Source organism: Myotis lucifugus, unplaced genomic scaffold (assembly GCF_000147115.1).
Source record: "Myotis lucifugus unplaced genomic scaffold, Myoluc2.0 scaffold_1549, whole genome shotgun sequence".
In the NCBI taxonomy this organism is placed as follows: domain Eukaryota; kingdom Metazoa; phylum Chordata; class Mammalia; order Chiroptera; family Vespertilionidae; genus Myotis; species Myotis lucifugus.
Genome location: NW_005872597.1, coordinates 26,053 through 51,822, shown reverse-complemented (window position 1 = coordinate 51,822; position 25,770 = coordinate 26,053). Strand labels below are relative to the sequence as shown.

The 25,770-nt window shown below is 43.0% G+C and overlaps 1 protein-coding gene and 1 non-coding gene across 7 annotated transcripts in view; both read left to right on the top strand.

The window, feature by feature from the left end:
* The first annotated feature begins 393 nt into the window (after nucleotides 1-393).
* The window catches only part of LOC102431252 (HEAT repeat-containing protein 1), a 31,289-nt gene continuing 5,912 nt past the window's right edge, over nucleotides 394-25,770 (top strand). For 2 of the 6 annotated variants that reach the window (XR_002827531.1, XM_023748563.1), the window contains exons 1-32: nucleotides 394-515; nucleotides 963-1,103; nucleotides 2,336-2,547; nucleotides 2,674-2,807; nucleotides 3,656-3,758; nucleotides 4,579-4,689; nucleotides 5,051-5,168; nucleotides 6,386-6,493; nucleotides 6,735-6,830; nucleotides 7,218-7,306; nucleotides 8,397-8,608; nucleotides 8,934-9,055; nucleotides 9,666-9,857; nucleotides 11,409-11,592; nucleotides 11,733-11,869; nucleotides 12,636-12,828; nucleotides 13,709-13,878; nucleotides 14,207-14,365; nucleotides 15,801-16,043; nucleotides 16,567-16,698; nucleotides 17,488-17,591; nucleotides 17,747-17,890; nucleotides 18,794-18,912; nucleotides 19,011-19,132; nucleotides 19,423-19,551; nucleotides 20,965-21,195; nucleotides 21,882-22,008; nucleotides 23,080-23,240; nucleotides 23,690-23,736; nucleotides 23,841-23,964; nucleotides 24,836-24,976; nucleotides 25,440-25,729. Coding sequence is in view for 5 of the 6 variants with exons in the window: in XM_023748563.1 (XP_023604331.1) it covers nucleotides 477-515; nucleotides 963-1,103; nucleotides 2,336-2,547; nucleotides 2,674-2,807; nucleotides 3,656-3,758; nucleotides 4,579-4,689; nucleotides 5,051-5,168; nucleotides 6,386-6,493; nucleotides 6,735-6,830; nucleotides 7,218-7,306; nucleotides 8,397-8,608; nucleotides 8,934-9,055; nucleotides 9,666-9,857; nucleotides 11,409-11,592; nucleotides 11,733-11,869; nucleotides 12,636-12,828; nucleotides 13,709-13,878; nucleotides 14,207-14,365; nucleotides 15,801-16,043; nucleotides 16,567-16,698; nucleotides 17,488-17,591; nucleotides 17,747-17,890; nucleotides 18,794-18,912; nucleotides 19,011-19,132; nucleotides 19,423-19,551; nucleotides 20,965-21,195; nucleotides 21,882-22,008; nucleotides 23,080-23,240; nucleotides 23,690-23,736; nucleotides 23,841-23,964; nucleotides 24,836-24,976; nucleotides 25,440-25,729 (4,634 nt within the window). In the remaining variant the exon portion in view is untranslated. The remainder of the gene's footprint in view (nucleotides 516-962; nucleotides 1,104-2,335; nucleotides 2,548-2,673; nucleotides 2,808-3,655; nucleotides 3,759-4,578; nucleotides 4,690-5,050; nucleotides 5,169-6,385; nucleotides 6,494-6,734; nucleotides 6,831-7,217; nucleotides 7,307-8,396; nucleotides 8,609-8,933; nucleotides 9,056-9,665; nucleotides 9,858-11,408; nucleotides 11,593-11,732; nucleotides 11,870-12,635; nucleotides 12,829-13,708; nucleotides 13,879-14,206; nucleotides 14,366-15,800; nucleotides 16,044-16,566; nucleotides 16,699-17,487; nucleotides 17,592-17,746; nucleotides 17,891-18,793; nucleotides 18,913-19,010; nucleotides 19,133-19,422; nucleotides 19,552-20,964; nucleotides 21,196-21,881; nucleotides 22,009-23,079; nucleotides 23,241-23,689; nucleotides 23,737-23,840; nucleotides 23,965-24,835; nucleotides 24,977-25,439; nucleotides 25,730-25,770) is intronic. The other 4 variants (XM_023748560.1, XM_006107896.3, XM_023748562.1 and 1 more) reach the window with 4 other exon arrangements.
* On the top strand, nucleotides 10,312-10,443 carry LOC111824453. The gene has a single exon (XR_002827532.1). It is a non-coding gene; the product is annotated as a small nucleolar RNA SNORA9 (small nucleolar RNA).

Sequence of the window (25,770 nt, the reverse complement as noted above, 5' to 3'; positions counted from 1 at the left end):
TCCATCACTTTTATTTCCTAACTTCCTGTTTAAATAGCAGCTGGATTTTATTTATACCGGATACAGGCTGGGCAATTTACATAGAGGGTGGGGCAAAAGTAGGTTTACAGTTGTGAGTTCAGGAAACAGAGCTTATTCTTGTGCTATTTATTAATTATTGTATTATTTTCCATATGAAGCCCCGGTTGGTGTGGCTCAGTTGATTTGAGTGTCATCCCGTGCACCAGACGGTCATGGGTTCAATTCCCGGTCCGGGCACATACCCAGGTTGCTGGTTTGATTCCCCAGTCAGTACTCCCTATGGGAGGCAACCAATCCATGTTTCTCTCTCCCTCTTCCTTCCTATAAAAACATAGCCGGGTGAGGATTAAAAGTAACGATCAGTCAGTGGCTGTTCTTTCTGTCTCTGACAGCAATCTGGAGTGCCCTTAGCTAAAGGAACTTTGATTACCCACTGCTACAAAGATCTTGGATTCATGGATTTCATTTGCAGTTTGGTAACAAAATCTGTGAAGGTGAGTAGTATATTGTCTCATGAATGTATAATTCCATTAAACGGTCGCTTGCTCTGAATGGAGAAAACGTATTGGACCTTCCCCAGTAACAGTGGTGGTTGGAGAAGGTTCCTTTAGTAAAAGACCCTCCTGTTTAGGAGTGTGAGCAGTGGGTCGGTCTTTCATTATAAAAGATGTTTTTCTACAAAAATTATTCCTTGCCAAGTTCTATTTATAATGATTGTGGAAACAGTTTAAAGAGACAGTCTAAAAATGTCAGGAAGGCTGTCTGTCAGCCTTGTCACTTTTAATTGAACCATGGAATCTGTGTATTTATTTAATGTTGCAGATGGTAAAAATTAAAATGTCAGCCTGAGGGAGCTGAAGAGAGCTATACATGTTTTTTATACTTTTATTAAACTTGGCCTTTCACTCCTTAAATGTGTTTTGTTTGTGCTTTTGTTCCAGGTTTTTGCTGAGTATCCTGGGAGTTCGGCTCAGTTGAGGGTTCTCTTAACTTTTTATGCTTCTACCATCGTGTCTGCCTTGGTGACTGCTGAGAACATATCGGACAATATAGTTGCTAAGCTCTTTCCATATGTCCAAAAGGTCGGCCCTGCTCAAGTGTATAGCAGATTATTTTGTACTTGAAGGGATGTTCTTGCTTTTAAATGTTTAACTTGGACATAAATGTTCTAAAATAGACAGTTTCGGATGGTTGATGAGATTTAACTTTTAGGTAAAAAGATGACTTTTTTTTTATGGTCTTAAAAACCAGAGTAGGATCTTAATTAGGGCTTTTTTTTTTTTTTAAATATATTTTATTGATTTTTTACAGAGAGGAAGGGAGAGGGATAGAGAGTTAGAAACATCGATCAGCTGCCTCCTGCACATCTCCCACTGGGGATGTGCCCGCAACCAACATACATGCCCTTGACCGGAATCAAACCCGGGACTCTTCAGTCCGCAGGCGGACGTTCTATCTACTGAGCCAAACCGGTTAGGGCTTAATTAGGGCTTCTTAAAAAATAAATGTTGGATATTTGGCCTTGCCAGTGTTTCCCAGATATATATGTTCCATCTTTTTTTTTCTTTCTTTTTTTTTTTTTTAGTGTAAAACAACATAAATTTATTCTTTCAAAGTTCTGGAGGTTAGAAGTGTGAAATCAGGGTGTTGGCAGGGTTTGCTCCTGCTGGAAGCTCTGAAGGAGAATTGCAGGCCTCTCCCAGCTTCCAGCGTTACTGGCAGCCCTGGTGTTCCCTGCCTCGTGGTAGCATAACTCCAGTTTCTGCCCCTCCTCGCACGGTGGTCTTCCCTCCCGTGTCTCTCCTCTTAGGAGTCATGTTACCTCACTGGGAAGAGAACTGGTTAGCGAATCTTTATGGCACAGGCTCTCATGTTTACACTGACTCCCGCTTCTCAGTGTCTCTGCTTCCCACTTGCCTTGGTGCCGCCACCGTCCCAGCCCCTGGAGGTACTGCTTTCACTTCCCACCTTGTCCCAGATCATTGTCTTCACTCAGACACTGTTTCTGATGAAGTCTCCCTTTCAGGGGTGGGAATTTGCATATAAAGAAGAGCTCGTTGGCTCCTAGCAGGATGTGTGGCGGGTGTGTGAGTGGGAGATCCTCTGAGATCCTCCTCTCGTCTGAGAGACTTGTCTTCTCTGTCCCTCAGGAAAGGGGTCAGCATCTTGATTTTTCACTCCTGAGGGGGGTGCATTAGGTATTATTAATCTCCAGTTTATGGCATTTCTAATTTGTCAAGGTCAAGTGACATTTTAAGTAGACTAAAATAATATATAGTTCATTATTTTTCCTTATATTTTAAAAAATATTTAGGGATTGAAATCATCTTTACCAGATTACAGAGCTGCAACGTATATGATAATATGTCAGATTTCTGTGAAAGTGACCATGGAAGATACCGTCGTCAATTCATTGGCTTCGCAGATCATCAAAACATTGACGAAAACCCCCTCTTTGATCAAGGAGGGACTGGGTTGCCTGATAGTGCTGCTGCAGAGGCAGAAGCCAGAGAGTCTGGGGAAAAAGTACGTACCCTTGAATTGAGAAATGATAATTAGACGTTATTTTGACGTTATTTTAAATCTTTTTTTTTTTTGCTATTTGTTGTGTAACTTGTTAAGTCAACGCCTTATGTACTTGTTTCTTCAAAGGCCATTTCCTCACTTGTGCAATGTTCCTGATCTTATTACAATACTGCATGGGATTTCTGAAACATACGACATCAGTCCTCTTCTGCGGTACATGCTTCCGCATCTGGTCGTCTCCATCATTAATCACGTGACAGGTACGTGGTTTCCATTTTATGTATCAGAACGTGTTTTCTAATATTTAATTCTCTTCAAATAGGAGCCATGCCTGTGCTCAGACCTTTTCTTTTTAAATAGATTTTTATTAATTTCAGAGAGTCAGGGAGCAGGAGAGATAGAAACATCAATGATGAGAGGGAATCATTTATTGGCTGCCTCCTGCACGCCCCCTACTGGAGATGGAGCCTGCAACCCGGGCATGTGCCTTGACTGAAAATTGAAGCGATACCTCCTGATTCATAGGTCAACAGTCAACCACTGAGCCATGCCAACCCGGCCAATTGTTTTATTTTATTATTATTAGTTGTTGTTAATGTTTTTCTGTGCCTAACTTATAAATTAAACTTTATCACAGGTATATTTGTATAGAAAAAAAAGTTGAATATATAGTGTTTGGTACTATCCAAGTTTTCAGGCATCCACTGGGAGTCTTCAGACATAGTCTCCATGGAAGGTTTAATGAGATCTAGGTTCAGGTCCCAACTTCAACTATTTGTAATGAGATCTGGAGAAAGACGATATTTTTTGGATTTCTGTTTCATTAAAGAGCTAGGCATGATCATCCTTTTTATAAAAGTACATAAAACTTCAGATGAAGGATAAATGAGGGTAGTTTCGATGCAGAAATGCTTTGAAAAATATAAATGACAAAATATGTGAAAGACAATTTTGAAAACGGATTTTTACAATACCCCAAAAAAGTGAGTTTTAGTGTACATGTTTTAAAGTTATTCCTGTAGGAAAGTTTCTGCTCTAAGTGAATATAATAGTATAAGCATGCAAAAATCATTTCCCCAATCAATTTTAACTTGTCATATATATTAAGGAGAAGAAACTGAAGGGATGGATGGTCAAATCTACAGGAAACACTTGGAAGCTATACTTACACACATATCACTGAAGAACAACTTAGACCATTTGTTGGCTAGGTAAGTGGTTATTTCTAACATGCCTTTGATTTGTATTTTCTTAAGTATTTAGTCCAGTAATTGTGACAACAGAAAAAGTAATTTCTCTTGCTTATCTTTAGTGCTTATACCTGATCATGAAAAGTTAATAGTTAAGCTAAATTTGGGTTATAGCTTCATGTAAATTGTATCTGTTTAGTTCCCTAAACATAAAGGGACTAAAATGCCTGAAACAATTGGTATTCAGTAGCTATCACCTAGAAGCTTCCTACTAAGGATTGGTATCAAGTGAAAGTTATTTCTTCCTTTTCCGTAAAAATAGTTCAGTTTCCCATTTCTTTTCTTGCTTAAAGGGCAGCTTGATACAGTGCAAAGAATGTAGGCATAGCGATGAGATGTGGACTTGAACCCTGGCCCTGTCCTTCCCAGGAAGAGTAGGGAAGGCAGTTCTGGAGGCCAGGCTGCCCAGATCTAGGTTTGCCCTTGTGTGACATGGGCCCGGTGCCCACGTGCTGGGGTGTCCTCATTCCTGCTCTTGCTCCCAGCACTGGCTTGTGAATGGAAGGGGAGTGTGCACGTAAAGTCGTTGGGAGCTTGGGCTCTGGAATCAGACTGGGAGCTCATCTTTGAAAGGAACAGTGGGGCTCACCAGGGCAGCGTTTGTGTCTGGTCTTGTTTGACATCAGGCAGGGTATAGGGCTTATAGCCCTAGTGTTGTATCTGTGAAATAAGTAGTTTTCTACCTGGAGGTGGTGAGAGTTAGAGATAATAAACCACCTAGGACCTGGTAGGTACTCACACAGTAACTCTCATGTCTGCTAATCCTGGCTTTGTTTTGCAGCCTTCTTTTTGAAGAGTATATTTCATATAATTCACAGGAAGAAATCGATCCTAATAAAGCATCTTTGCTTAATGAACAGTTTCTTCCACTTATCAGACTTTTAGAAAGCAAGTAAGTTGTGTGTCTTCGTGCCTCTTGTTTTGTTAATGTGTGCCTCTTGCTTCATTTTAATATAGTAAATGAGTTGTAAAGAGCCTGTCTTTTTTTTCCCCTTCAAGAAGGGACAGTATAGGATTTAAATATATTTCAAATATTAGAGGATAATTTTTTTATTGAGAGACTTTTGTTGTAGTAAATCACAGGAACAAATTTGATCGATATCACTTGGTTTTACATATTCTAGCTGTTAAAGTTTTAGTCTCAATCGGTAATTTTAAAACTTTTATTTATGTCTTTGATACATACAGGGTACGTGTGGTTCATAACTTCGTATAATTTTTTATATGAATTAACTCTTTGAATTTCTTCTCAGATATCCTAGAACGTTAGACATTGTCTTAGAGGAACACCTAAAGCAAATTACAGACCTAAAAAAACAAGAGCTTTTTCACCAATTTATCTCTCTTTCTACAAGTGGAGGGAAGTACCAGGTGAGTTTTTCTTCAGAGGAATTGAGGCAGTTCGTGCTATCTCTGTGTATTTGAAGAACTCAGGAGGAAATGGGCTATTTCACTCCTCTCTTTGGAGTGTTTTATGGAGAGATGAGATTTTACAGTTTTGCCTAGTTATTGAGGTAAGGCTGTGAGGCAGGGATTGAATACCAGGAGAAAGTACTGGACTTGAACTGAATGTGGTACTTATTTCAGGAAACTTAGTGTTTGGAAATTCTGTATATGATGCTCAGTAGTAGTCACCAAAGGGTGGCCTCGCTCAGGTTGTAGTGTCCTAACCTTTCCCCTCTGTCTGCACTTTCCATGTGGTGCAGTCACCCAGCGAGGCTAAGTCATTGATCAGAAAAAAGGAGGTGGACTTATTTCATGATCATGTTAGAACTTCACAAGTTTTCTGGTGATTCAGCCTAAATCTTTATACTAGAAGTTAAACATTTAAGCAGCTCTTATAACTAGCCTTGAAAATAAATATGATCAAGAGACATCATTGTTGGTTTTTCTCCCTCATAATTAGACTTTCATCCTTCATTTTCAAATCTTAGCTTGGTATACAGATTTCTTTAGTCTAATTACATAAGTGAAGTAGGTTGTTACTAATTTGAGTGTTATTATTGTATCATTTAGAAGAATTGCATCTGTCTTCAGTGATCAGTTTTTTTAGTTTAATTTTCATTAAGGTGTTAATATAATGACTTACCTCAGGTGTTTTTCACTTTGGAATCTATAATAATAAAAGCGTAATATGCTAATTAGACCAGACATCCTTCTGGATGTCCTTCCATCCTTCCTGACGAAGCCGGGGCTTCGAGGGAAGCCTGGGTCCCGGGTGCCAGAGGGAAGCCGGTGCTGGCAGCCGGGGGAAGGAAGGCCTACTCTTGCACGAATTTCGTACATCAGGCCTCTAGTCATATATATAAAGTACACAAAATTACTTCATTGAGTTACTACGTTAAACCTACATTTAGACACAAGCATACAGGAAATGATAGCATTAACAACACACATTTTTTCATCAGTTATAAGCCATACCATGTTCCGGAGACAAAGGTTTTGCTTTCCTTTTTGGTTTCTGAAATTGGACAGTCATTACTGAGTGTGTGGGGCAGTTTGGGGTGGTTTTCTCTGGTTTTTATTCTTGATCCTATGCTGCTAGGATTTAGTGGTGAATCATTTGGTAATTGTGATGAATCCTTTAGTTTGTAGCAGATTCCAATACCTCCTTGATGCTCAGTCTGAATCACCCACTTGCCCCTGTGAGACTTCTTGCCGTTAATCATCTGAAAAATATCATGAAAACATCAAAGGTTGGTGTCAAATAGCTTTCATTTGTGATGTTTCTGTCCTTATGGTGAACTCATCTCAAAAGGCCTTTTCGAGATTGTCTGGTTCAAGGCCAGTGTGCCAGGGTGTTTGCGTTTGCATTCAGGGCAGAGCCTGTTGTCCATGACTGTGTTCTGGAGCGCTTTCCACAAACCCAGCCTCCTTTCTGGTGTAAGTCTTACAAGGTTTTAGCAACAACTAAATATTTTTTTTTCTCTTGCTCAGGAGAGTATCGATGAATCTTTCATAAAAGAAGCTATTTTAACCCGATTAGGTGATGACAGTATAGACGTCGTTTTGTCGGCAATAAGTGCTTTTGAGGTGAGTGAATTTGTTGTTCATTGAAATGCACATTTTTTTGGTAAATATTTTCCTGCCCTTCTCACGTGATTCTCTGCTGTAGGCAGGAATATATTTGAAAATTATTCTTCCATTGTAAATTTGTTCTCTCGAGAGCACAGACGTAAGCGTAGTTGGGGAGAGCTCATGAGAGTAATGAGATTGCACTTTGTGAATTTTACCTTGGGGTTATGGGAGATTGGCTCGTGAATGCCACTTTTGAGAAATTGCTCTCATAGAATTTTAAAATTACCCTAGGATTCCTGGGAGATAAATTATTTGTAATTCATTATTTTCTGAAGTTCATTTAATAAGCACCATATGTACTTGAAGCAAGTAAAAATTTATTCAGGATATTTCTTTGCCTAGATTTTCAAGAGCCACTTTAGTCCAGAAGTGACTGTTTCAAATCTTCTGAATCTCTTTCAAAGAGCAGAACTTTCAAAAAATAGAGCATGGTATGTATTCCTTTCTCCTCATACACTTTTGATTTGGTGAAATTCTTTTCTGTCTTTTTTTAATATATTTTTATTGATTTCAGAGAAGTAAGGACAGGGAAGGAGAGATAGAAACATCAGTGATGAGAGAGAATCATTGGCTGCCTCCTGCATGCCCCCTACTGGGGATCGGGCCCACAACCTGGGCATGTGCCCTGACTGGGAATGGAACTGTGACCTCTGGTTCATGCGTTGATGCTCAACTGCTAAGCTCCTTAGAAAAAGAGAACGTATTTGCAGGGTTTTGTATCCATTGTATTTAATTCTTAGCATGTAGTATGTGTTCAGAGAATTTTTGAACTCATGAATGAATTTCTGATTTCTATTGGAGATAAGATATATATATTGTGATAAGTTTTATGTTATATTAACCTAATGTGATTTCTCCAAAAAAAAAAAAAAAAGAGGCTTGACCGTTAGTTTAAAATTACTGTCCCAAATAATTTCTTTATTAGCATGGATTTTAAGTGATCATCCTGGTGTTTTTGAATAACGTATTTTATGTGGAGACGAGGATGTCACTGGAGCTGGAACAATGTCATGATTTTTTGCTGAATTGAAGTCTCTAAGGCAGGGGTCCTCAAACTACGGCCCGCGGGCCACATGCAAATACAAATATTGTATTTGTTCCCGTTTTGTTTTTTTACTTCAAAATAAGATATGTGCAGTGTGCATAGGAATTTGTTCATAGTTTTTTTTTTAAACTATAGTCCGGCCCTCCAGCGGTCTGAGGGACAGTGAACTGGCCCCCTGTTTAAAAAGTTTGAGGACCCCTGCTCTAAGGTGTCTCTGAGCCAAACGTGCTTTTTTTTAATATATATTTTTATTGATTTTTTACAGAGAGGAAGGGAGAGAGATAGAGAATTAGAAACATCGATGAGAGAGAAACACCGATCAGCTGCCTCCTGCACATCTCCCACTGGGGATGTGCCCGCAACCAAGGCACATGCCCCTGACCGGAATTGAACCTGGGACCCCTCAGTCCGCAGGCCGACGCTCTATCCACTGAGCCAAACCGGTTTCGGCTCAAACGTGCTTTTATATGTTTTAGGTATGAGGTCCTTGAGGTGGCAGCAGACATACTGATTAAAGAAGAGACACTGAGTGGAAACGATGAGTTGGCAAACCAGGTGGTGGTGCATCTGCTTCCATTCATGGTCATTGACAGTGATGACCTGGAGTCGGCCGAGACGAAGCTCGCTATTTATTTATCCAAGTCAGGAATTTGCTCTCTGCACCCTGTGCTAAGAGGCTGGAAGGCAGGTGAGAAATTCAGTCGCTTTTTAGAAAAAATGAACAGATAACACTTTAAAAAGAAGATAAGTACAATTAAAAATTGGCTATACTTGTTATTTGAAATCATGTTTATTATATGCCAGCAAGATTAAAATATTTTTGCTGAGATAAAATATATACAATGAGAAAGAAACGGACTCACAAATTCAGAATTGTATAAAAGGAAAAATAAAAAGCAAACCTTTATAGGAAAATTGTAAAATTTTTCCTTAGGTTCCTTACTCTACATGATTCTTTAGGTGAGTGTTGGTGGCATAAGGGCCCTGTGTTTAAATTTTTTTTTTTTTTACAGCTCTTGAAAATGTGATTAAAAGCACAAAATCCGGCAAACTAATTGGTATAGCAAATCAGAAGATGATTGAGTTGTTGGCTGACAATATAAATTCAGGGGATCCTTCTTCGGTGTTAAAGCTGGTATGTCTGCTGTTGAGGTTCATTGCCCAGATGTCATTCTTGTAATCTTATTTGATTTTCCGTATTTGCTTTACTGGATTCTTCTTTTTTAAATTATTTTATTAATATAACTTTTGCATTCTCGAGTAATTTGTTTTGCTCTAGACATATATAGTGTTGTATCGTATATTCTGCAGATTGTTAAAAATCCTTAACATTTTATTAATTTACTTCATTGTGATTCCATCTTGGACCAGAAAGAATAATATATACTTTTTCACTTTCTTTTTCCCCTCTCATTTAAAATATTAAAGCTATATTTTTGTTAAAATAGCAAAATATCTAAAGGAGGAGAACATTTCTTTTGATGTAGAAAATATACCTTTGTAAAGGTATTTGGGTTTGTGATTTAAAAACATTTATCCAATTGGCAAGTACAGTTATGTTCATTATAATTTCTGGAATTTATTATTTTTATAATTACTTAGAAATTAGTACGTACTACTATTTTCACGCTTTATATTTGTCATCTGACTTGACATGCAAAACACAATTCCTAGGGTAGGCCTTAGGGAGAGAAAATTGGCGCAAACCAAGAGCGACCAGTAATGGACCCTGTCTGTTTTTGAAGGTGGAGGATTTAATCAGCGTTGGGGAAAAGGAGTCCTTTAGCCTGAAACAGAAAGTGACTTTTCACGTGATCATGGCCGTGCTTGTCTCTTGCTGTTCATCTTCAAAAGGAACTCACTTTCCATTTGCGATAAGAGCCTTCAGTTTGCTGCAGAAAAAAATAAAGAAGCTGGAAAGTGTCATGACTGCAGTGGTAAGGAGGCGCCGTGCCTGGGAAGCTGTGTGATGAGTGGAGCGGCAGGTGGCCTGGCCGTCAGGAGGCCCAGGTGCTGGCTGCTCGGGGCTGGAGAGAATGTGGAGCCGCCTTAGCAGCCGTAGAGAGTGGATCCAGTGCTTTCTTCCTTTTGCCGAAAATTCTAGATTTCAGGGTCGCAGTGTTCTGTCTGTGTCATCTTTACTGGGTAGTTAATTGGTTAAGCTGCACCGGACTGCCTTTAGTGGTGGTGAATTCACTGGATGTGTCCGTGCTTGAACAAAAGACTCCTGGTGCTCCGTTTACTGAAAACAGACCTTCTGTGTTATATTAGACTTGGCTCTCACAGGCCTACTGCTGTCTCTGAGTGTTCCTAAGTTACTAGTTTATATCTTTACTAAGTACCACATCTTGAGGTAATAGATTGTTTCTTTTGATATCTGTCTGCCCTAGACTGCAAGCCTCCAGCGTGCTTGGGTCTGGGGTGACCCTGTGCATTCCTACAGTGCTTGCTAGAACATTTTGGAACGGTTTGAGGCCTTGCCCTGCTGCATCCGGAGCAAGGTTATAGAAATTTCAGACAGTCGCAAAAAATAAAAATAAAAATAAAAACAAAGCACAAAACAACAACAAAAATAAATAATATCTTCCCTGTATAATAGTATTTTGTTAATTGTCCTCCAAACGAATTACATCTTTTTCACATTGACAGGTACCCTTAGGATTTTATAAGTTCTGGTCATGGCCACAGATAGCTAAAGTTATGTAAACTGTAAAGGAATAAATCTTTACATTTGAAAAAAGTTAGCCCAGGCAGGCCCTTTTTAACTTCTTTGTTATCTTTTGTAAAAGTGCTGTGGCCTGGACTGTATTTGTTCTCAGTGTAAAAGGTTGGACAAATTGAGTGTTTTCGATATATGTAGGGACGGTGATTTTCTGTTTCATATTTAATTGCCTTCTGAGAGTCATGAGCATCTTCTGGCCATGGCAGCACATTGAGCCAAGAATTCACTGACGACTATATCATGTGAGTCTGGCTTTGGACTGTTTTTGTCCAAGTTAACTACTCTGCACGCGCCTGTATGCAACCTCTTGTCATTTTCCTGCACCTTTTTTCCTGCCTCCTTTTGGCATGTACAGTATAATTCCTAAAGACCGGAGCAGTTTGGTACTTGTTTAGAATCACCTGCAGGGATGGAGATGTCTTCAGGTTGGCAGTAAAAATGTGAAAGGAGAACAGTCCATTTACGGATCTCCTGGAAATGCAACTCCTCTTTCTGTTGAGAGAGGTGCCATCTCATAAACACAATTTACATGGACCACATTTGTTTTTAGAGGTGGCACTTTAAGAAAATGTAGGTACAGTGAGGCCATGGTTAATGCATTTCTGTCTTGTGAACATGTTAGACCTCTTTAAAAACCTGATTCAAGTTATTCTCACCTAAATTCACATACAGACCGAAGTTCCCATATTATTCAGCCGCATACATCACTGCAGGCCGCCTGTGGGCCTCTTTAAATCTGTGCTGTCTTTGTTTCTTGCCATTTCAGGAAGTGCCCCCGGAATGGCATGCTGAGCTGGTGCTGGACAGAGGGGTGCCAGTGCAGCTGTGGGCACATTACATCCAGCAGGTCCGCACTGCCCAGAGAATTGCCGTGGAGGACTCGGTGTTACTCCTGTTTTCGCTGAAAAACTTTATTCATGCCCTGAAGGCGCCTAAATCCTTCCCTAAAGGTAGGACAAGGTGGGAATCTTTTGAATGTGATACCCTGGGGAACGGAATTCTTGGATCCACGACTGGGCTTGTGTTGAGTGAAAAGGCCTAGCAGCGTTCACATAAGTCACGCACGGTCTCTTTCGTCACATGCGTGTAGGTGGCGTGTGGTGGAACCCTGACCGCCTGGAGGAAGACGGCCGAGACTACCTGCGCTTGCTCGTCGGGCTCTTCGAGATCATGCTCAGTGGTGCCGACAGCACGCACTTCAGGGTGCTGATGAAGCTGTTCATGAAGGTGCGAGCCTCCTCTCTCTCAGGCCTACTCTTCCCTTTCGAGTAATGCAGATGTTCTAGTTATGACCGTTTTGAGTGAAAGTGAAAGTAGACTTTTAAACAGCAAAGAGCATTTGATGGTAAACACTGGCCTTGCCAAGCAGCGCTGCGATCAGGGCCCCAGTCAGGAGGTTTGACCGAGACTGACATTCCACCTGCCTCCCGGTGGGCGAGGCCTGGTCACTTGTGTAATCAGTCTGCTTGGTGGGCTCATGCCATTGCCCACGAGAAATTGATGTTCAGAGAGGTGGTTGAGTATATTTAGAGTCACTCAGGGAAGAAACTTCGTCACAGCACCAGTGACCTCCGTGCTGCCTGGGCCAGAGGTCAGTGCTCTGTTCTCGTCTGCCTGCCTCCTGAGCAGCGTTTGGCACAGTGGACAGTGTTCGCTCCGTCTTCCCAGGACTTCCTGACACCACTCTTCTCGCTGTTCTGCTTAGAGTACTCGATCGGTTTTTTGTTTGTTAAATGTGTTCAAGTGCAAGCTATAGCGAGTCCTCTGAGTATCAGTCCTCTGAATTTATTTGCATACTTGCCAGTTTGCTAAACTACCAAGTGTAGAATAAGTAAGGGGAAGTGGCTTGACAAAGCAAAATACTGTAATAAAGTTTTTTGGTGTTTTTTTTTTTCTATAATTGTACACTAGGGAAAAGGACTAGAAACCAACCTACATTTAGTAGAATTTAAACTTCACTGGTTTTTGTTGTTGTTGTTGTTTTTTAATTTAGGTACATCTAGAAGATGTTTCTCAGTTATTCAAGTTCCTTTCTGTTGTATGGACCTATGGGTCTAGCCTTTCAAATCCACTGAGCTGCCACGTGAAGACAGCGCTACAGACTCAGGCCCTGTACATGGGCTGTGCAGTGCTGGCCTCGCAAAAGCCCCAGAGCAAAGCCCAGCTGGCCTCCATGTCTTCCCCAGGTACTTCTAGGGCGTTGTCACATCCTGTTGTGACTGCGCTTCAGCCTTCTCTGTGGGTGGTCCATGTGGGTTGTAGTTTGGAGAATTCCTTCTTTGTAGATTTTGAAATAGAGCATTTGCATGTTTCCCCCCCAACTAAATAAACTATCTGTTTACTTCTAAGTATTGCTTTCAAGTTACAAAGGTCAATTGCAAAATCTCACTAAAACAAATGATAGAAGTGATAGGTGATGAATCCAAACCATCATAATATAATTCAGTATTGAACTAAAATTTCTGCATTGAAAAGTGAAGTCAGCCCTAGGTGGTGTTGCTCAGTGGATAGAGCATTGACCTGTGGACTGAAGGTCCTGGGTTCAATTCCGGCAAAGGGGAAGTAAAGTCACATCAAACATCAATAAACATCAAATCTTTGTAAAGCACGATGCACTAATGGGTGACTTCCTCCACACAACTGTACAAGGTTGTGTATAAAGGGGTGTTTGCAGCGGTTTTAATGCAAAAAGTCTAGAAATCTAAACTTTCTCCAGTGAGGTACTAGTTTTAAACATACGGAAAATCAGGGAAGACTTGTACAATTTAAAAAGAATGATTTAATTTAGTTTTGTGTGGAAAACACTCCCAGAATGTTTTGAGGTGCGACAGCAGTTCCTGCAGAACACTGTATCTACACTGTGCTCTCATTTGTGTACTTTCCAAAGAATTTACCAGCACCTGTCTAACATTTTTCTAGAATACCAGATACAGTGAATGGTCTTTGGAGAGGGCGTGTGAGTAGGGAGTAAAACTTCTCATCATGTACTCTGGGGTAGTACTATTTAAATTTTATACTGTTTTCTGTCTGTAAATTGTTATTTACATTTTTTCCCTTTGGTTTCAGTAGTGGCATCTCTTCTCCTTAACCTGGGGAGCCCCATAAAGGAAGTTCGGAGGGCGGCCGTTCACTGTCTGCAGGGCCTTGGGGGCGTGGCCTCCCAGTTCCACCTGGTGATAGAGCACGTGACTCCCAAAGCAGAGGAGGTCACCTCAGATGCTTCCTACGTCATCCAGGTAGCTCATCCGCACAGGAGGCTGCGTGTGCGTGCACCTTGTGTCCACCTGAGTGGTTTCCTCCATTCTTGACTAGCTTTGTAAGGATTTTGAGTTTAGTCTCTGAATTTAGAAACTGATGTGTCAATATTTGCACAACTTCTTCCCCCATTTTTTAAAGATCGCTGCTAGAAGACCAGTGCCTGGCTTTTGAGAGTAAGCTAAGGGGCACCAGTGTCTTTTCCTGTTAAGGTTTCAGGGGAAATGAAAAATGACCCTCCATAATTAGTACATTTAACCTTTATAGTTCCTTAACTCTTCTTTTCCAATTTTCTTCTTGGTTCCCTAGGATTTGGCTACTTTATTTGAGGAACTACAGAGAGAGAAAAAACTGAAAACTCACCAGAAGTTGTCTGAAACTTTGAAAAACCTGCTTTACTGTGTATCTAGTTGCCCATCTTATGTTGCAAAAGATCTGCTGAAAGTGCTCCAGGGGGTCAACAGTGAGGTGAGTGCAGTGAGTGGGCCGGATGCCATGGGGTGTCACGCAGGTCACCGTAACATGCCTGCACCGGCCAGGCCGGCAGAGTCACATGCACGCCTTCAGAATGAACGTTTTCTTACTAATTTGGGGAGGGAAGCATCATGGCGGAGAAAAATACATAGGAAACCAAAAGCACATATTGGTGCGTTTCTTCCCGTTTTAAAATTGTGTGTTATCTAATCACCGACTTGATTTTAAATGAGCTTTAAAATCACATGGGGAAACCACTGGAGGTGGGCACTGCAGAAAAACTTGGGTTGGGTCTGTGCTTCCGGTGAAAATCCTCCACGGGGTGATATATTCAGACATTCCAAACCATTTGCTCACTTTTTAAAGTTGTACACTTTCTGGGTGGAAATCCACAGCTTTCATTATGTTGTCAAGGAAACCTGTGGTACAGAAGCGGGGTTCCAGGGCCCTGCTGATGTGACGGGGTGTGCTGCTCTCGCCACTCCCTCGTCCTCGTGTCCAAGTGCCTGTGCTTCCCCAGCTCCGGGCTGGCTGCAGGTGGAGACGTACTAATGGGTGGAATAGTACATCTGACTGTGTTTTCCTGGTGGGAGCAAACATGGCATTTATCAGCTCTGTGTCATCCCGGGTGTAGTTTAAACAGAAATTGACCATCTTACTCTATAAAGAACCAAGTAGTGAAAATTTAGGCCCTGCAGGGCATACAGTCATACAGCTGCTCAGCTCTGCCTTCTGTGGCCGTGGTGGCAGAGACAGTATGTGAGCAGATGGGCCCAGAAGCCATATTTTGCTGGCATTAGTTAAAGCCTTCACGTACATAATTTGCATTAATATTAATTATACCATGCTGGAAACACTTAGGACAGTGATGGCGAACCTATGACACGCGAATTCATTTTTTTGGTTGATTTTTCTTTGTTAAATGGCATTTAAATATGTACAATAAATACCAAAAATATAAGTCTTTGTTTTACTATGGTTGCAAATATCAAAAAATTTCTATATGTGACAGGGCACCAGAGTTAAGTTAGGGTTTTTCAAAATGCTGACACGCCGAGCTCAAAAGGTTCGCCATCACTGACTTAGAGAAAAGTGCAGTGTTTTAGAAAAAGCTAAAATTGATGTTTATAATCTAAAACTTCAGTTTCGTTTGTATCTCCTGTTTTCAGAAAGTCTTGGGACACTCAGGTTTCTCCATTGCTCCCTGAGGGGTAGAGCTTTTTGACCATTCATTGTAGACTAAGCTATAGAAGGGACCTGAATACTTAATTGGGGTAACAGTCATCCCATATCCCAAAGGACATCATTATTGGGGGGTTTTCTCCAGGCTAAGCTCCCAGTCTTCCAACAGGATGTCTTTGCAGACTTTTGTTAAAGAAAACATGTACCAGTGTGGTAACTGTTTACTAATCAACTTTCCACACTTCAGATGGTGCTTGCTCAGCTGTTGCCTATGGCTGAGCAACTGCTAGAAAAGATCCACAAGGAGCCCTCGGCTGTCCTGAAAGACGAGGCCACTGTCTTGCATCTCATCTTGGGAAAATATAATGAATGTTCAGCTTCTCTGTTACATAAGGACCCAAAGAGTTTAGATATATTCATAAAAGCTGTGCACACCACGGAGGAACTTTTTACGGGCATGCCATCCGTTCAGCTTACAGCCCTCGAAAAGGTCAGTGACTTCTTTCAGAAACGAAAGCACATTCAAGCTTTTAAAAATGTGTGATGTTTTACTTGGAGAAGATGAAGTGGACTGGACATGTTTTAAAGGAATATGATTTGTTTGACCCACTTTGCAAAACAATGATGTACATGGGTCATTAAAAAATACTGCATTTTAACTGTCAAAATTGGGAACAATTTTACATTTGTAAGAGAATGATGTAAAGAATGTTTTAGCCCTGACCGGTTTGGCTCAGTGGATAGAGCGTCGGCCTGTGGACTGAAGGGTCACAGGTTCGATTCCAGTCAAGGGCATGTACCTTGGTTGCGGGCACATACCCAGTAGGGGGTGTGCAAGAGGCAGCTGATCGATGTTTCTCTCACATCGATGTTTCTAACTATCCCTCTCCCTTCCTCTCTGTAAAAAAAAATAAATAAATAAAATATATTTTTTTTAAAAAAAGAATGTTTTAGGGATTCAAGTTCGTTCATTGAACTCAATGGCCTTTTTTTTTTTTTTTAACCTCCTTTAGATTACAAAGCCATTTTTTGCTGCTATATCAGATGAAAAAGTTCAGCAGAAGCTTTTGTGCACATTGTTTGACTTACTGGTGAACTGTAAAAATTCTCATTGTGCTCAGACTGTTAGCAGTGTTTTTAAAGGGGTAAGTTGTTTGTTATTGTTTGTTCTCTTCCAAGTAACACCATGTTGAAGCATCCTCCGTATACAGTGCTTTTAGGAAGTCCAATGTTACCGTTACCAAAATCCACAGAAAAGGCAGTCATAGAGAAGTGCTAGATCAGAATTAGAAATCTTCACTGTTGTTTTTAGTGTCTGAAATATTTATGGTTTTAACCAGGTAGCAAGTGTGTGTTAGGTGGAGTTTACTGGTGTTAGAGGGGATCTGCCTGTTGGAATGGGTGGTGGCCTGGTGTTCACTTAGGAACAGCTCATTCTGCCTAACTTCAATGTTGTCTAATGATGCGTGTGGAGTGACGTCGAGAGCTTGCGTGTTGGTTTGTGTGTCCACGGAGACCCCGAATACATCAGAATAAGCACTAATTACCCTGTTGTTGGAAGTCACATGCGCAGAGGGTAAGAGCCTGGGAAGCCCTAGTGTCTGCGCTCAGCATTCCCAGAAATTACCGTGTATTTACTCAGATTTCTAAGGCAAATTAAGTGAAACCAATTAAGGTACAGAGCAGTGTGTGTCATATGCTCCTGTTTGTTTGTTTTATTCGTTCCATCTTTACACAGCTGTCAGTATACGGGAAATTTTCAAAGGAATACGTAAGAGTCATTAGTGGTGTTTGCCTTGGCGTTTGGCGTGGGCTCCAGAGTCATACGGAGACATAAAAGTGAACAGAAATGTTCATTGCATCGCTTTCAGTCAATGTTCACTGCTTTAATTTTACCCCGTGAGGTATGGCATCAACATTTTTTCATGTTTCAGATTTCCGTCAACGCTGAGCAAGTCAGGATAGAACTGGAGCCACCAGATAAAACCAAGTCCCTGGGCACAATTCAGCAAACAAGAAGGCAGAAGATGCAGCAGAAGTAAGCTGTGCCTGCAGGGAGCATGCTGCTCCAGGCCTTGAATGTGACAAACCGTTGTGATTTTTCCGTACCCTCAATTTGGCATAATCAGGTGTGTTTATTCTTAGCACTAATAGTATTTGCTTTTCCAACTTGTTGTCTCATCTGTTTCCCAGGAAATCACAAGATCTAGAATCTGTTCAGGACGTTGGCGGTTCTTACTGGCAAAGAGTAACCCTCATCCTGGAATTGCTGCAGCACAAAAAGAAGCTCAAAAACCCTCAGATACTGATCCCAACTCTCTTCAACCTGCTGTCCAGGTAACGGTCCTGCCTTTGGTCCAGGAGAGAGGGGATTCTGATTCCTCCTCATCTTACTTTACTGCCCACTCTTCTTTCTCTTGCTTCGCTGGTCTGTAAAGTAGAGCAAGTTAAGAACTGTTGTAGAAAGACCAAAAGAATGGTTTAGGATCCATTGCCAGTGCCCACGCTGACCTTCATCCTGGGCTGTGTAGGAAGTGGCCACCTGCCTTGCAGTCCACTTTCTCCTTTCAGTGCCGTGTCCCCGGGCAGCATTGCTTGTACAGTGGGGCCTTGACTTACGAGTGTCCCGACTAACGCGTTTTTCGAGATACGAGCCATCTCTCAGCCGATTTTTTGCTTTGAGTTGCGAGCTAAAATTCGGGTTACGAGCCAGCTTCAGATACCCCACCGCTAGTTGGCGCAGCAAACGTCACAGTGAACGCCACAACATCAGCCCAGCATCACGTGTCTCACTCGTTCACTTCTTGATTTGACATACGAGTAATTTGAGTTACGAGCTCCGTCACGGAACGAATTAAACTCATAAGTCAAAGCCCCACTGTATTTAAAGATACAAGGCCACACCCATTCTATATTTTAGGTGTAAATTATTAGATAGAGAGCCATAGCAAGTGCCATTGAATTGTGGGTGTGTTCTTTCATCTGAAAGGCAAATCAATTCTAAGATTCTACACAGGGTGATGGAAAGCGCAGTAAGGAGGAGAGGTAATTTGACATAAGCACCTGCCTATATGAGAAAGAAGTTAGAATTCGAAGTCTTCCAGCTTGTGTATAGACTTGATGTTTAATGTTAACGTCTTAGTCATTCCTTATTGAATATGTGTGCTGGACCGTGGTCATGGTGTGTCACTGACTGACATGATTCAGCTCTCACATCCCGTCCTCTTCCGGATCCTGCAGGTGCTTAGAGCCTTTGCCTCTGGAGCAGGGGAACATGGAGTACACCAAACAGCTAATTCTCAGCTGTTTGCTCAACATCTGCCAAAAGCTCTCTCCAGACGGCGGCAAAATACCAAAAGGTATGTGTGTGCTTTGTTGGAGGGGAAGGTGGGAGATTGTCCACCTCAGATAGGACCTCGCCTGCCACCTACAGCTTGTGTACCTCTCCCCACCGCAGACGTTCTGGACGAGGAGAAGTTCAATGTGGAGTTGATCGTGCAGTGCATCCGCGTCTCAGAGATGCCTCAGACCCACCACCACGCCCTCCTACTTCTGGGGACTGTGGCCGGGATATTTCCTGTAAGTACGCGGCGTGGCGTGGGGCTTCCGCAGGTATTCCCGTGTTTCCGTCTTCCCTGGACAGGCTATCGGGTGCCAAGTGGTGTCTTGTGGGTTTTGCATGTCCCTAATGACTAATGAGGTTGAGCATCTTTCCATGGGTGTATGGATGTTTGTTTACCTATGGAGAAATGTCTTTTTAAATCCTTGGCACATTTTAAAACTGAGTTTTTTCTCTTACTGCTGAGGTATAATGAATCATTGATATTGGATTTGTTTAAAATAGTATTGAAAAATGTCTTTTCTTTCAGGATAAAGTTCTACACAATATTATGTCTATCTTTACATTTATGGGAGCCAACGTCATGCGTCTAGATGATACTTACAGTTTTCAAGTTATTAACAAGACAGTGAAAATGGTTATTCCCGCACTTATTCAGGTGAGCTGCCTTTATACCATTGCTAGTATCGTTTTCTACAGTTTTTAAAATTTTGTATAATATGAACTTCGAGTAGCAGTAAATGAGTGACATTTACCAGCCTTTCTAAAATGCTCAGGTATTAGTGCCTCTTAAATTGTAGACGATGAAGCTAAGAAGTAATCTTGAAAATGATGTCTTTTCCAAAATATGAATACATATGCATTCTACAAGGGTATAACTACGAAAGTGCCTTGACTTTATTCTGACAAAGAATTTACATTTACTGTGTATTTCAGGACATTGCATCATTTTGGTAATAACCCTTGTGTAGGGCGATGAAGATAGGAAGCGTTAGAGCTACAGTGGCAGCCTTACTGTGCGAGTCCACAGACATGTACAAGCTCTGAGAGCTAAGCGCTCAGAGATGAGGGAGACCTAGTCTCTGCCTGTAAGGATGGACCATTTGAACTAAAAAGTGGCCTCGCAGATGAAAGAGGTTGGTCATCTCCTTGAGTTCTCTGTTTACCTCCATTGTTGTTGGTCGTATCTTATGTTGTTGACTGACCATTCCAGGGATGACCGTATCAGCACTGTCTCCTTTGAGTCTTGGTATTAGATTGGTATTCTCCGTTTCCAGCACATTAGTGAAACAGGACACACACATATGTATATACTAAGAAAAACTCTGCCTTGATATTGCATTTGCCAATAGCATAGGTAAGTGCTAAGAGTCCAGAATAGGGAAAGTCCATCTGGGCTAGGCTGACCACAGTTTCCTAAGAAACCATGTGATTGGTAGGAAAGTGCAGGATTTGCCCAGGAAGTGGCAGCGTCGTCAGTAGCGTGAGCAGAGGCACAGCCGGGAAGGTGCACAGTGTGAAAAGTGTCATGTGGTTGATTTGTGGGGAGCAGAGAATCGAGACAGAAGTAGAGGGCGTTGGTTTGTTCATTCTTTTATTTATCAAACAGCTCTGTTTTGAGCACCCATACCAGAGAAGAATGGTCTGAACTTGATTCTGAAACAGCAGGAGCTCGTGGCCTTTCTGTGCTCTCAGTCGTACCCACTCTTCTCGAGCAAACACAAATCCTGCCTTGTCTCCGCAGCTCCCCGGGCGTCCGAAAGCAGACTTGCTCTCAGTGCCTGGCATCGGGGTCTGCCATGTAGTGCCCCCTGTTCCCGCCTCACCCCGGTGTCCTGTTTCTGATGAGTCTCCTTTGTGGCAGGGCTCACATCCTACACTCTGTATTCCCCTCAGGGCCAAATAGTGCCTGGGATGTAATTTATCCTTATCGAATATTTCCTGATTGGCCTCTGATTATTAAAATTATTTGAAAAGCGTTCGGCACACAGGAAGGCCTTGTCCTGCCCACGTAAAGCCTGCTGTGTGGGGGCTCTTTGTTCCCCCCCTGACCCTGCTTGCCACTCTGCAGTCTGACGGCGGAGACTCTGTGGAAGTCACGAGGAACGTGGAGGCGATCGTGGTGAAGATCATGGGAGTGTTTGTGGATGCGCTGCCACACGTCCCAGAGCACAGGCGCCTGCCGGTCCTGGTCCAGCTCGTCGACACCCTTGGCGCAGCACGATTCCTCTGGGTCCTCCTCGTCCTGCTGTTCGAACAGTACATCACAAAGACCGCGCTGGCGGCCGCCTGCGGGGAGAAGGTCAGTGTGGGGGGCGGGTGGAATGCAAGACGGGTGTTTCCCTCAGGTTTGTGATCTTTTCCAGCTGAACTGTGGGTAGCGATGTTCCGCGTGCAGTACTTGCCAGTGCTGGCCCAGAACTGCTCTTCCAGATGCCCTGTCAGTCTTTAACGTTGTTTCGGAGCCATGGCTCTGGATCCCACAGCAGCCACAGGCATCGCTGAGGGTGCAGGTCTGGTGCCCTTCGGTGGTTCTGCTCTGAGCCCAACAGGACAGCTGTGAGGGATTAAACAGTGGATTAAAAATGGGTATGAAAGCATCTCACTGGGAAAGGGAAGAGTGTCCGCATCAGTAAGATGCAGGGGGTGTTTGGGGGAGCCCTGCTGGGGTAGATGAGGATAGGACTGAGCGGTCAGGACTGTTTTTAGATGAGAGCTGGGTCTGGGAACAGATCTAGACCTGATCCGAGTAAAGCAGGGTGTTCAGTTCTGCGGAAGTCGTCACGCAGACTCGCCTGGAGTGTGCTTGTGACCCTCCTGGGCTGGCTCTTCAGGTATGGAGCTCGGTCCCATGTGATACGTGGGACGAGGAACAAACGTGGTGACGTGTGCTAAGCAATATTTTTACGACATTCCCCTTACTGTGCTTACTAATTAACATGACTTGGACAGGTGCAGTTTTACTACCTGTGTCTCTTCTCTATGCAGGATGCTATGCTGGAAGCAGACACTGAATTTTGGATCTCAGTCTGTTGTGAGTTTAGTGTCCAGGAGCAGATACAAAGCTTGATGAATATCCTCCAGTACTTGCTGAGGTTGCCGGAGGAAAAGGAAGGTGAGAGAACGGGGGCTTACTTCCTGTTGAACTGAACGGTCGGGGGTAGGAAGGGGTGGGCAGAGACTGTAGAAGAGAAGCAGTGGTGACGAAACACTGAAATGTATAGGAGACTCGGAGAACATTCCACTATTGCGCGCCAATGACATTGGCTGGATGTGTTGCCTGTTCTTAGTTCTATGCCCTTCAGAGCAGAACAGCCAAGCGTATTCGAAAGATGGGTCTGGGGACTTGCGGGGACTGTTTTCTGTGTGGCCGGCTGTGGCCTGTCTTCCCTGCTCGGCCAGGCAGTGACTTGTCCTATCTTACCGTCGGCTCAGGGACAGAGCGGCAGGGGCCAGAGCACTGTGTGTGGTGACCTGCGAAGGAAGAAGTCTTCGTTTGAGTCTCTGGGACAGTGGTTTTTAAGTGGCCCACCCTGAACCCCCAACCACTGCACCCAACCCTTTTATATTGGATCCGTTTGAACATGGGATTCTACAAAGTCTTAGAATTAAATGTTGAAGACTTCAGTCTGATGTGGCCACCAAGTAAATGCCTGAGGCTTCAGAAATTAATTAGGCTCCTTGTACAATATTTTTGGCTTCCAGTTGCTTGTCTCGGCTGCCCTCCTTTTGTTTTGCTTTTCTTTTGGTCTTACACACTCTTCTCAGGGCTGCTGGGTACTTCCTTAGTAAATGTATTCATGCCTTTCACTAATTTATTTTTTTACATTTTTTTAAAAATTGATTTCAGAGAGGGAGGGAGAGAGAGAGAGAAACATCAATGATAAGAGAGAATCATTGATTGGCTGCATCCTGCACGGCCCCCACTGGGGATTGGGCCTGCAAACCGGGCATGTGCCCTGACCGGGAATCAAACCATGAGCTCCTGGTTCATAGGCCGACACTCAACCACTGAGCCACGCCAGCCGGGCTTTCACTAATTTAAAAGAGGGAAGACTGGGTGTACTGGGTTAACAGGTTCTGTACCTCTCTGAGACATGTACCCCATTTCCTGTGCTCTCTGTATCTGCACTGCAGATTGAGGTCCAAGATGAGTGTGGCCACCGATTTTGTTGCTCTTTTGCAGAAACCGTTCCCAAAGCGGCATCTCCTCCGAGCGCAACCGCAGGGGAGATGCTGCAGGTGTTCAATGTGGACGCTCACACGGGCAAGCAGCTGCGGCACCTCAAGTTCCTGTCCGTGTCCTTCATGGCCCAGCTCCTGGCTTCCAGCCACTTTATCAGAAAGGTGTGTGTTCTTCAGACGTGTGATAAGACAGTGACTGCTTTTTCTGAAGGAACTGTGTTTTAAACTAGTAAAAAGAGCTTGGTAGGTATCATGAAAACGTGACGCATGGTATCTTAAAATCAGGCTATGAGCTAAAGGAAGATTAGCATTCCATAATTGGCAGGTAAATGAGTATTGATTTGCTATAATTTTCTGAATCTTTGTAGTACTTTACAGGTATTACCAATATCTGTAGAATGTAATTAAATGAATAGATTGTAATTAAAGTAAGGGAAATAGAGTTATTACAATATGACGAGGGTGATCTGAACCTGATTAGATTGTAATGTCAGAAAACAGTTGCTCTGGGAAGTTTGAATTGAATAGTCTTAGGTGAATTAAGAGCCCAGCTCAAATGGTTTTTATTATCAGCTGCATAATGTCCTAACGAGGCCTTCTTTACAAATTAGGTCGTTGAAAGCGGTGGTCCTCAGGCTTTAAAAGGCCTTGAACAAAGGTATGTTACGTCTTCTTTTTCCATTTTTATTTGGAAATAATTTCAAACTTTTATCAAAAACCTGGAAGAATAGTACAGAATCCTCACGCGTCTCCTGTGTTTAGTTTGCTGGAGGCGGTCCTCAGCTACATTAACGCGGTTGCACAGTCGGTGGAGAAAAACGCAGACAAGCTAACTGGGAAGTTTTGGCGAGCGCTCCTCAGTAAAGCTTATGACATGTTGGACAAGGTAGGGCTTCGTTTCTCCCCTTCTGTGCTTTGTTGCTGTTTTTATGTCCTTGTGAAATGATTCAGCAGTGTTTTACTTTAAGAATAAACCTAGCGCCCTAACCGGTTTGGCTCAGTCAGTGGGTAGAGCGTCGGCCTGCGGACTCAAGGGTCCCAGGTTCCATTCCGGTCAAGGGCATGTACCTTGGTTGCGGGCACATCCCCAGTGGGAGGTGTGCAGGAGGCAGCTGATCGATGTTTCTCTCTCATCGATGTTTCTAACTCTCTATCCCTCTCCCTTCCTCTCTGTAAAAAACCAATAAAATATATTTTAAAAACAAAACAAAACAAAAAAAAGAATAAACCTAGCAATCACTTCTCTTAATATAATGCAGCTCAGATTTTTCTTAGAAAAGAACTTGGTGACTAGAAGTAATTTTGTCAGAAAGACAGTTGTTTCTCTATCGACTATGTGAACATGAGCCTTAGCAAACACTGTGCTTTCAGAATTCAGTCATGGGACTGTGTGACGTTCCGCTTTATTCAGGTAGAAGTGGGAGGACAGTGCCTGTCAGGTGGGGTGTGAGAGCTCTTAGAGGCTCTACCGGTCCTGACGTAGGATCTGCCCAGCGTCCGGCTGAGTGACTCTGCTCCCTGGCATTGATCAGCTCACTTAGTCTGAGCATCAGTTCTTTTTTTCTTTCTTTTTTTTTTTTTTAATAAACATGATCAGCAATGCCCTACCTGAAAGTTAGTTTAAGAATTAAATAAGAAAATGGGCTTGAACATGCCTGGCACCTAGAAGGTATTCAGTGGATAGAAATCTGTCTTGATCTACGTTTATCTTCCCTTTCTTCTAATTGCTTTTTTGTTCATTGTAAACTGCTCTCTAGGTCAATGCCTTGCTGCCCACGGAAACATTCATTCCCGTGATTAGAGGGCTGCTGGGCAACCCCCTGCCGTCTGTCCGCCGGAAAGCGATGGACCTTCTGAACAACAAGCTGCAGCAGAAAGCGTCCTGGAAGAAGAAAACCGTAAGTGACAGCGCGTCCCACCCACTCACCGTCCTGCGGTGTCCGAACTGCATGTAACTCCCTTACGGGTCTCCATGGTACAGGAGTAGGTTGTTATCTGAATATACTGCCATGGCATGCGTGTTTTCAAACAGGATATTAATTCTGTAGGAGTAGAGATATATGTCCTTGGAGCTCTTGGAATGAATTTCAACTCTAATAGAATTCTTGCTTGATGTGGACCCACACTGGCTCGGGGACAATTCTCATCCGCTCTCTTTGCAAACCAGGAGATGTTTCGTGTGAACTAGGAACTGCTCCCAGCACACGCATGGCTCAGTAGCAGCAAGTCCATTGGCGGAGGTCATTGTGTGTGATCATGTGGCTCAGGCCTCTGTTGGGCAGTGTCAGCAGTAACAGTGGAAAGTAAACTGGCAGTGGCCTTGCAGCTTTAATTACTGGGGAACTTTGCTGTCCTCCTCAGGTTTACCACTTCCTCAAACTGGTTCCAGTCCTTCTGGCCGTTGTGCAGCGTAGGAAAAAGGGGTCCGAAGAACAGGCGGTTAACAGGCAGACAGCTCTGTACACGCTGAAGCTTCTATGCAAGAATTTCGGTGCGGAGAACCCAGAGCCTTTCATCCCGGTGCTGAACACGGCGGTGAGACTGGTCGCTCCGGAGAAGAAGGACGAGAAGAACGTGGTGGGCAGTGCCCTGCTGTGCGTAGCAGAGGCGGCCTCCACCCTGGGGCCCCGGGCCGTCCCTCAGCTTCCCAGGTGCGCGGTGAGGCCGAGGGGGCTCAGCTGGTGGGAAGTGT